Genomic DNA, 11,467 nt, shown 5'->3' with positions numbered 1-11,467 from the left:
GCTTTCTCTTTCTTATATTAATTTTTTGTTCGTGGAGTAAATCTATCTCATATCTTGACAAGGGTAACAAGATAGGAGAAACAAATAAATAAGGCGAAGGTTTTGTAATGTGGTAAAAAAAAAGAGAAAAGGGTAAAGGCTCAAAGTTGGTTCCTTAATGGATATAAATGAAATGATAGGCCATTTGGGTAGAGAAAAGGGTAAAGGCTCAAAGTTGGTTCCTTAATGGATGTAAATGAAAGGATAGGCCATTTGGGTAGAGAAGTGGGTTAATCCTAAGTTCACTAATCATTTTAAAGCATCAAGTTTCAACATGTGGTCTCGATATGCATTTAATCACAAGTTCTAGAATGTTAAAATTAATCTGGAACACTCAATCAAACAAATGAGCAAGAATAAGAAGATATGTTTATTTAGGCTCTAATCTCACAAGAAGGGATAATGTGTATCAAGTCAAGAAACATATCAACTAAAGGATTCATGGAGTATCCAATAAAACTTTTAAGAAAAATACTAGTCATACCATTTTTACTATCATGCACCCTAAATCTGATAAAAGTGTGATCACAAACTCCTAAGTTATTTAATGAGACAAAGCAAGATTCAAAATTTATAAAAAGAGATTTCAGCAATTCAATCAATGCAACTCAATTTAAAGAATGTAGATAAGCGAGAGATAATTCGACGTAAGTGTTCTCTATGTTCTCTATCCCTCACTTAAAGCATATTGTCCCAATATGTATATTAAAGCATAGGAGAAGGAATAGCGATATTGCACGTGTTTAGTGACGGCCTCGACTTCAACTAGAGGTATCCAGGCTGAGATAGGAGAGAATATTGGCAAAAGTGGACTCAAAAGAGTTGAGAAGATCGTGAATTTCGTTAAATTGATATTGCATGTTTGATCGTACATTATCTGTCAGCGCCAAAGGTGGTGCATGTCTTCAGAGGAAGAAACGAACGCTTCGAGGTGTTGTGGTGTCGGAAGGTACAATGAAAGGTGCATCAGGTGTGCCATTAAGTAATCCCATCATGTCCAAGCATCGCAGATCTAAACCATCCATAGAAAAACTATGAGTAAATTGTTCAGTAGTACAAGAACATGGGAAAAGTCTAGATGTGAGATGAGTTATGTAAGGGCCGAGAATCAATGGTTGATTAGAGTGTACAACACGCTCAAAAGCTCATGTGAACCAAAATCCTAGGTTAACTTTGATGCTGGTAAGCATGCACCAAAGTAAGAACACTTCAACTTTGCTCAAACTAGGTGTATTGTCGTTATTCCCTGAGTAGTTGAATGCAAGAAATCTGTGGATGTATTGAAGTACAGATCGTAGATGTGACACCCTTTCGTCGCTTGTGTATTGAATGTTTTTCTTGAAGAATCGATCAACATGGAGTAGGCATAGTCTGTGTCAAAATCTTGTGGAATTTCAAGTAAAGATGTCAGATAGCTCTGGTCTGTGACATCTGTAATGAACCCCATGGAAAAATTAAAATCAGAAATATACATCCTAAAGTACTTTCCTAACCGGCAAAATGATATAACATCTAGGGAATTCACGCTAACAACTCGATGTGGCAAAAAGTTAAATGCGGTATAAAATTCAAGAACCGATTCGTAATATGTTCCACATTTAATTTCAGGATATGAAGTCCAGCCAATAGCATTGAAGTAATGTGTAATGAAATGTCTCAGATACAAATTATCTGGAGTACGAGTAGGAATATACTTACAAGCTTAAAAGTTTCGACTCCATATATTATTAAATCAAATTCGCTCATTGTCATTGAATTTCTAGTAGCCTTGCAACTCTTCTTCAGATGGTATGGTAAGGTAATGTGATGATATCGGTGAAGGTGGATGTTCTCGTGAATTTGAAGGTTCGAAATTGTTGCAAGGTCGAGAAGATTGAGCAGAGTTGGAATTGCTTGGTTCAAAATTGAATTCCAAAGTAGCGGATCTTTGACTTCTTGTTTTCATCATCTTGAATTTTTTGCATTAGAGAATAAAGATGAAAATAAGAAAGGAAAGATCGTGAAATACTAATCGGTGACACTTTTGGTGGTTTACGAGCGGCGGCGATCGATGGCGTGTAAGAGATGGTGCATGATAGTCGACGATGGTGATGGTGTAGGTTTAGCAATCGACGGTAGGTTAGCAAGAAGGGAAAAGAAAATAAGAAAAAGGTTTTAATAGTTTTAAAGAAAATAAGAGAAGTGGTTCGTTTGATTTGTGAGATTAAGAAAAATCAGTAGGTTTATATAGGGAGAGGAAAAGAGTTTGTGTTGAAGAAGATGTTTAATTAGTTCTAGGAGAACTAAAATAAAAGAAAGAATTTTGGTGGATTAAGGTGTTTTAAAAGAAAGATAATGAGTAAAATATTAATAGTAGTAGTAGTAGTAGTAATAATAATAATAATAATAATAATAATAATAATAATAATAATAATAATAATAATAATAATAATAATATCATCATTCAATTACTGAATGAAATTATTTCCTCTTGATTCGAGCTTCGAATTTCTCTGTATTTGCATTTTATTCATTATACGACTTGTTGTATGTTTATTTTAGTTAATGTTTTTTTGGTTGTATGTTTATGCTTTAGTATATTTTGATCCTAGTCTATGCGTTCATGAATCCAACTATATTTATCACTTATTTTTTAAGGCTTTCATGTCTCCTATTTTAGTTCTTAAGCAATGTGTTATAAAATAATTGTTAATCTTGGATTTTAATTTTGAGCTCATTTTGGTTACTTTTTTTGTTATTTAAGTAAGGTTCCATGGGTTTAATACATATTTACATTTATTTTGTTTATGATTTTGTTCTTATTCATTTAGTTTTATTTTTTCGGTCCCTCTCATGTTTATATGAAATATATATATATAATAAATTATTGCATAACTTCATTTTATTTTTTATCAGTTGCGTAATATTATGATTGTTTCTGTATACACTCATTTTCGTCTGTATTTAATTATTTTTATTTATTTTTTATTATATATATATTATAGTTTGCAAATGATTTTTGAAATATATATATAATATATAGTTTTTGAAAACATATATATTATATAGTTTTTAAAACATTTTGAAAACATATAATATATAGTTTTTAAAAACTTTGGAAAACTTATATAATATATAGTTTTTAAAACATTTTAAATATATATATATATATATATATATATATATATATATATATATATATATATATATATATATATATATATAAATAATTTTGAAAACATATATGTTGAACTATGTTTTGATATACCAATTTATGGCAAAATGTTTTTTGAACTTGAATTGAATTTATTCAAAGTTTTCAAAATTTACAAAATTAATTCAAAGTCCATTTAATTTGGAATTGAGCACAAAAATATTTTTATGAATAGTATTGTACTATATGAATAGTACCGATAATGTGTGAACAATAATGAATAGTACCGATCCTCAGAAACATCGAATGTGAAACTGTATCGATACCTCTACAGTGTATCGATACACTGCTACAGTATTTTTAGCCCAACGATTATAAAATTTGAATTTTATGAAGGGGTACCGATACACCTTAATAGTGTACCGATACACCCTGTTATGGGCAGTTTTATTTTGCAGAAAATGAATCCCCAACGGTTCCAAAACATCCCCAATGGCTATATACGTCTTCAAATTCATTCCAAATTATAAATACATGTTCAAGACACTTGAAGAACATAGAGAACACCTATCCAAGCATTCAAACACAAGATAAGCGTTTTTTCATTCTTATTTTCATTCTCTCTTGTAAATATTGTTCTAGTGAGCTTAAATCTTGTAAACACCTACCTTAGAGAGGTTTTATTGTTTACTTCTTTTATCCTTTTGTAAAGGGGTTTTGGTTCTTGCTGAGCATGTTAAAAGCTAGGGATTGGTTCTAGTTTAGCCATTGAAAATTAGGGAGTTGTAAAGGTTATATCTTTGTCCTTGAAAAAGAAAGAACAAATTAGTGAATTTATTAGAAAATCCTTGGTGAGGAGCTAAGGTAGTGGATGTAGAGTTGGTTGAGAAGTAGAACCACTATAAATCGCTGTGCAATTTTCTATCTTTCAATCTCCTTACTCCCTAAACACAAAAACCAATTCAACCCCTCTTGGCGAACCCTTACGGTTGTCGATTCGAGCTTCCGTAAAATCCCAACAATATATATATATTATATAGTTTTTAAAACATTTTGGAAACATATATATATATATATATATTATATAGTTTTTAAAAAAAAACGTTTGGAAAGCACATATATATTATATAGTTTTTAAGATCGGTTTTTGAAAACATATAATATATAATTTTTATAATATTTTATTTTTAGAAATATAATATTATTTATTTATTTATTTATTTTTATATTTATTTTTTATTATTTTTATATTATATCTTATTTATTTAATTTTTGGGTTTTTCCTTTCTTTCCTTTTTGGTCCAGGGTTCGAACAATCCAAGAGGAAGCCCAACCGGGTAGGAAGGCCTAACCCAGCCAGCTAACCCGGGTAGCCCAGATTCATTATAGTTTCACACTCATCCAAAGGCGCCGCACCAGGCGAAGTAATCCACGCGTGTGGCGGCCACACGCCAACAATCAATAGTTTTCGACCGAAAACCCTGGGACTGTACTATCCTAGGGTTTTCGGCCAACCAGTAGAAACCATGACCCTGTCCCATTCGGGGATCAAAATAGCCAGAGCCAAGGTTATAAAATTCACGGTGGAGGCCAAACAGGGAACACAGTAAACCATAACCCATCACAGTACCAAAACACACAACACAACAGTCGGGAAAAATCCAACCATAAAACCGTCAAACCACAACAGTAACGATCAGAAGCAATAATACATCGAAACCACGAAAAAACCAAGAACCACAAGACACACAAAAACCAATCACAAAACAACTAAAAAACCAAGGACCAAATACAACATCCAAGGCCAAGGGACCCTGATCGTCAAAGCATCGGAAAAGCGAAGAGTTTTCGCCAAAAAAATGTAAAACCTGAAACTTTCTAGGTTAGATCTACTCTGATCTATAGGGTATCTTACTATTTTGAGGTCGGATATGGTATCGGGGTGTTGAGGAGAGCAACGTGGGTGAGTTTGGTTTTTTCCGGCCACCGTAGGCGGCAGTCGGCCTGGGGGTCGGTCTCCCTCCGGTGAGGAAGGTTGAGAGAATTCTCAATTCTCTCTCTCTTTATTTTTGGGAGAAGGAGCAAAATGAGGGGGAGTGAGAAAATAAGCCTGGCTCAAGGCTTTTATAGTCTATGGGAAACGACCTAAATTTCAATTATCCCATACTCTGAAAATACACGAAAAGTCGGATTTTTAAATCAATGTCTTTAAATCGAGAAGAAGACCGAAGTTGACCATAATTTGGCAACGAAAAGCCACATTCTGATTCAAATTCCGAACTACGGCTTCAATTCCATTTCAAGATGGACTCGACCTCGCGACAGAGGAGTCATTCGCAATTCAATTCGACATGGAGTTATTCTTAATTAAAATATCAGAGTCAATTTTCAACTCCACCAAACGAAAATTTGTGTCATTTTATCTTTGTCCTATTTTTCGTTCCACGAAAAAAGATAAAGAGAGGCAGCTGTAGACACTCATTTTCGTTCGTATTTATTTTTTATTTATTATATATATATATATATATATATATATATATTATAGTTTGCAAATGATTTTTGAAATATATATATAATATATAGTTTTTGAAAGCATTTTGAAAACATATATATTATATAGTTTTTAAAACATTTTGGAAACATATAATATATAGTTTTTAAAACATTTGGAAAACTTATATAATATATAGTTTTTAAAACATTTTAAAATATATATAATATATAGTTTTTAAAACATTTTGAAAACATATATATTATATAGTTTTTAAAACATTTTGAAAATATATATATATATATATATATATATATATATATATATATATATTATAGTTTTTAAAAAAACGTTTGGAAAATACATATATATTATATAGTTTTTAAAATCGGTTTTTGAAAACATATAATATATAATTTTTAAAATATTTTTATTTTTGGAAATATAATATTATATATATATATATATATATATTTTATTATTTTTATATTTATTTTTTATTATTTTTATATTATATCTTGTTTATTTAATTTTTGTTTTTTCCTTTATCTCCTTTTTAGTCCAGGGTTCAAACAGTCCAAGGGGAAGCCCAACTGGGTAGGCAGGCCTAACCCAGCCAGCCCATATTCATTAGGGTTTCACACTCATCCAAAGACGCCGCAACAGGCGAAGTAATCCACGCGCCAACAACCAACAATTTTCGACCGAAATCCCCGGGACTGAACCATCCCTGGGTTATCGATCAACCAATAACAACCACGACCTCGTCCTATTCGGGGCTCAAAATAGCCATAACCGAGGCTATAAAAACCATAGTGGAGGTCAAACAGGGAACACATTAAACCAAAACCCATCACAGTACCAAAACACATAGCACAACATTCGAGAAAAAGGCAACCACAAAATCGTCGAACCACAACAGTAACGATCGAAAGCAATAATACATCGAAATAACGAAAAAACCAAGAACCACAAGACACGCAAAAACCAATCACAAAACAACCAAAAAACCAAGGACTGAATACAACATCCAAGGCCAAGGGACCCAGATCGTCAAAACATCGGAAAAGCGAAGAGTTTTCGTCGAAAAGGGTAAAAAACAAAACTTTCTAGGCTAGATCTACTCCGATTTATAGGGTATCTTACTGTTTCGAGATTGGATCTGGTATCGAGGTGTTGAGGAGAGCAATGTGGGTGAGTTTGGTTTTTTTCGACCGTCAGAGGCGACGGTTGGCGGCGGTCGGCCTGGGGGCGGTCTCCCTCCTATGAAGGAGGTTGAGAGAATTCTCAATTCTCTATCTCTTTATTTTTGGGAGAACGAGCAAAATAAGGGAGGAAGTGAGAAAATAAGCCTAGCTCTAGGCTTTTATAGTCCACGAGAAATGACGCTGTTTTCCCCAGGACTTTTCGTGTATTTTCAGAGTATGGGATAATTGCAATTCAAGTCCTTCTTCTATTATAATGTTATGTTGCATCCACTTAAGGAGCTTTCACCTTATTTTATTTTGAGCATTAATGTTTCAATACTTACATTTTAGTCCTGTTTTAATGTTTTATTTTTTAGTGTTAATATTCGAATTTGACCCCTAGATTTGTGTATCTTCTGTTTTGGTCACTAATTTGGCATGAATGTTTAGGGTTAATTATTGTTTAGTCCTCGATGTTCTTACTTATTTCATTTTATTATAATTTTTTTATTTTATTATTTATTTTTATCCCTCACTTTTTTATTTTCATTTTTCCCTCTTTTAATGTCCTTTATATTTTTTTATTTTATTTTATTATTATTTTTCTCTGAAATTTAACATTTTCTCCATTTGTTTCATTTTTAAAACATTTTTATATATAACATTTTTTCTTTTTTTGATTGATTGATTTATTTTCCCTTTTATTTAATTAATTTTTATTTGATGTTTTCTATTCTAACATCTCACATATCTTTGACATTTTTTCAGTAGTAATATTAATCGATCAAAGGTAATTAATTCGAATTAAATTTTTAAATTTAAATTTAAATTTTCTCAATTAAAGACAACCGACAAATTAATTGGTATCGAAAGGGCAGTTCAAGGGTGCTAATCCTTTCTTGACTGTAACTGACTCCCGAACCCGATACATTTCTGGTAAAACGCATATCAGGTAAGATGGTGTCTGATCAACCTAATTATTTTTAAAATGATCGGTAGCGACTTTAACCCATTATTTTAAGTTGAAGCCCAATTCCGGGCGCACCCGAAAGAGGACTGCGACAATTTCATTATTATCATTATTTATGTACTTTATGTTATAACATATTACATATGCATATGTACATAAATCTTAACCTAGCATATCTATATAATATTAAGTACATTCACAACATTTTAGCTTATAAAAAATTCTTTTGTTGATGTGTCTATATTTTTTTATGTTGGTATTACCAGTTTGCTCTAATGTCATTTGAATATTCTCAATAATATTCGTCGTAGAATAGGGGTGAAAAGCACAACCTTATAGAGGTAGTGTGATTCAATACTATATTCAAACGGGTGAATTTGAAATAATCGAACATTTTATGTATTAAATGTTAGTAATATTTTTATTCTATTTTTATGTTATTTTATTTTAATTCTTTTTGGTTTACTTAAGTTTAAGTATTGACCATTCATGTTTTTTAGATAATTTCATGTAAAATTCTGATATTGTTTTCTTATTCAGTTTTAATATTTTTAAATAAATCGAGGAGAGAATTTTCTTTTACAAAAAAAAATAGATGTGATAGTTTTCCCGATGGAGGATTGCGATTCCCGAGATTTCTTTTTCAAGTCAAAGAATTTTCTCTAACAAATAATTCGAAGCAAATTACTTAACTTTAATAAATGGATCATACTTTAATGATCGATGTAAATTCATGATTTCCGCCATTACGACAACGTGTAAGCGATTAAGTACCAATTTTGGGCGTTGTGGGGGTGCTTATCCTTCCCCACGTGTAATCGACTCCCGGACCCATTAAATTGAATCTTTGATAGCGCAGACCGGTTTTTGTCTTAAAAACGATTTTTTTCTTAAAATTGTTTTAAAAGACGTTTTTAGGTATTCGACCTACCTAGCTCAAAGGTCAATGGCGACTCCTATTCAATTTAATTCAAATTAAGTCAAAATTGCCAATTTTTCAAATAAAAAATAATAATTGTTTTTTTTAAATAATACTTAATTGTTTAAAAAAAAGGGTTATGACATAGCGAATATCACTTGTTTATTCTGCAGATTGTTGATAGGCTCCATTTGTATGTACAAGATGGTGATACTGTAAGATTGTTATTCATTTGGCCTTAGCTCACTTTATTTGCATTCATAATTGCACACAATGTATGGTTTTCCTAGTGAAAAAACAGAACCCAATGGGCAAAATTACATTGTTCTTAAAAGCTGGATAGAAATTCAACAGTTCTTAAATTTTATATTTGTAACTGTAAATGCTTTTTTTTTTTTTGTATTCTCTCAGCATGTATCACTTAAAGCAGTTCATAGAATCATCCCATTTTTTTGTTTGCTTGCTATGCTCAGTTTTCAAAAAGCTTGATTATTTATTCTAGGAGGCATTCTGTAGTTTGAGATTAATTGGGGATATTAATTTATGCTGGAATAAATGATATGTAAGCATCATACTTCTGAAAATGTGAAATTGGGAATGCAATGACTTCGACTAGAAATTAGCTTGGCCTATTTCACACTTGCTATTACTTGGAATTTGGTTACTCATCTAAAGATCGAAGGTTATCGTATAAGGTAATGATGCCACTGACTTGAAATTTTAAAATGGTCAGTGGGATCTGAATTTTCGTTCCTTTGGACGGGCTTATTCAGGATATATTTGGTGGTCATAAAAATGGCTTAAAAAGCCTGATCATGTTTTATGGCATTTTTTGTCCCTCTCAATTTATGACTTCGATTTTTTTTTCTTCGCTAATTACTGGATTTGCTTTTTATATTTATCATGGTTATGTCAATATGATCATTTTATTTACACAATGAACTCTACTGGAGCAGATAGTCGACTTCTGCTGTGGTTCCAATGATTTCAGTTGTTTACTGGAAGAGAAGCTAGAGAAAGTTGGGAAATCCTGCATATTTAAAAATTATGATCTTTTTCAGCCAAAGGTAAAGTTAGTCTTTCTTTTATCTAAGGTCCTTTTGACTGATAATGCTTACTGATTTTGTTGGTGTTTTTCAGCCTCCTTTGGTTATGTAACAGATGTATCTGCTATTTAGGCTCTGTTTCTTAAATGCCAGAACTGCATTTTTGTTTGTTTTCTGTAATGCTATACGATCATCACTGGCTTGTGTTCTTTTACTTGACATCTGAAACAGTTAAAAGATTACCTGGTTGTTGCAGTTCATTATTTCCCCTTTCTTTAATCAGTGAATGTCATTTTAAGGGTTTCCCAATCCTTTTTTGTTGCAGAATGACTTCAATTTTGAAAAGAGAGATTGGATGAGTGTGAACCCAGACGAATTACCAAACGGTTCTAGACTGGTAAGAAGCTTAAAAAGAGGAAGATGCCGCGTATGCTCTCTCTTTCTCTCTTTGATATTCTTGTTTTGACATTTCAAGTAGATTATGGGACTGAATCCCCCTTTTGGGGTCAAGGCATCTCGTGCTAACAAGTTCATTAGCAAAGCTCTTACCTTCAGACCAAAGCTTATTATTCTTATTGTTCCTAGGGAAACTAAAAGGTAAAGGCTTCTCTTATAACCTTATTCAAACTGTTAAAAATTGTACTCAAAAGGTATTGTTTCTTTCTCATTTTAACAGACTTGATGAGAAAGAAGGTTATGATTTGATTTGGGAGGATGATCGAGTTCTATCTGGCAAGGCACGTAAAGATTTTAGCTTCTCTCTTTGCTACTTCCCTTTGATTTTAGATTTATTTTCAACATATCTTTTTTCCGCAGTCATTCTACCTACCAGGTTCAGTTGATGTAGAGGATAAGCAGTTGGAACAATGGAATGTAAAAGCACCTCCGCACAAGGCAATATCACAACAGCAAGGTCATGCATATTATGGTCCGGAAGAGTTGGATGGAAATGAACACAATGCCAAAGATATTGAATTTAATTAGCTTATGCAGGAGAAACACGATTGCTATGCCGATTTCTCACAAGACGTATTCGCTTTCGAAGGTATTTCCAGCATATTGGATGGTGTCCCTGAAGTGAACGATGGATTCGAATCCGAAGGAAGCAGAGGAAAGCACGTGCAAGGTCAGTTTCCTGGAAGCAGTAGTATTTGGAAGAACAATGAGTTGTCAAAGCAGCAGAACCATAAGAATGTAATTGAGATGCAACATGTGGGACCTGTTCATATGGATGCATTGCCAGAGGCAGCAGTACATTATGGGACTGCTTTGCAAGCTGATGACTTGTGCATCGATATGGAATTATCATCTCTAGACCACAGACATGGTCAAGAAAGCGGTGTCGAGGGCTGTGGAAAAGGCCGTATTAATTTGGGGGTTCAAAACAGAGTACACGTTTAGGTATATGGAAACCACTTTCTCAGCTCCTCGTCAAGAAAGCAAAACCCAGTGAGTAGAAATTGCGTTGCTGAGTTAGTGGACCGAACTAATCCTCCCACTTAACCTACAACTAAAACCATATGGGAATAGGATGCAATCATATTAGTCTTTTAAGAACTAATTACGGTGCACGAGTCAGTGATATTATGTTGTGTTTCCTTTTAAGAAATGCAGAAAACGTAGAAATTAAAATTAGTGGTAAAAGGCAATCCGATTCTTAATTCTTCGACGCCATTAGCAAT

The 11,467-nt window shown here is 32.6% G+C and overlaps 1 protein-coding gene across 1 annotated transcript; it reads left to right on the top strand.

Moving 5' to 3' along the window:
* Positions 1–897: 897 nt before the first annotated feature.
* LOC120177268 (protein ENHANCED DOWNY MILDEW 2-like) lies at positions 898–10,769 on the top strand. Its single transcript, XM_039183482.1, has 8 exons — positions 898–1,009; positions 6,885–6,937; positions 8,913–8,954; positions 9,696–9,806; positions 10,111–10,182; positions 10,264–10,382; positions 10,462–10,522; positions 10,602–10,769. Exons 1-8 carry the CDS (start codon positions 898–900, stop codon positions 10,767–10,769), a joined length of 738 nt encoding a protein of 245 aa, XP_039039413.1.
* Positions 10,770–11,467: the final 698 nt, after the last annotated feature.

Source organism: Hibiscus syriacus, unplaced genomic scaffold (genome assembly GCF_006381635.1).
Source record: "Hibiscus syriacus cultivar Baekdansim isolate YM2019G1 unplaced genomic scaffold, ASM638163v2 tig00112285_pilon, whole genome shotgun sequence".
NCBI classification, from domain to species: Eukaryota; Viridiplantae; Streptophyta; class Magnoliopsida; order Malvales; family Malvaceae; genus Hibiscus; species Hibiscus syriacus.
Note: the sequence above shows the minus strand (reverse complement) of the source record. Positions and strands in the feature narration are given on the sequence as shown.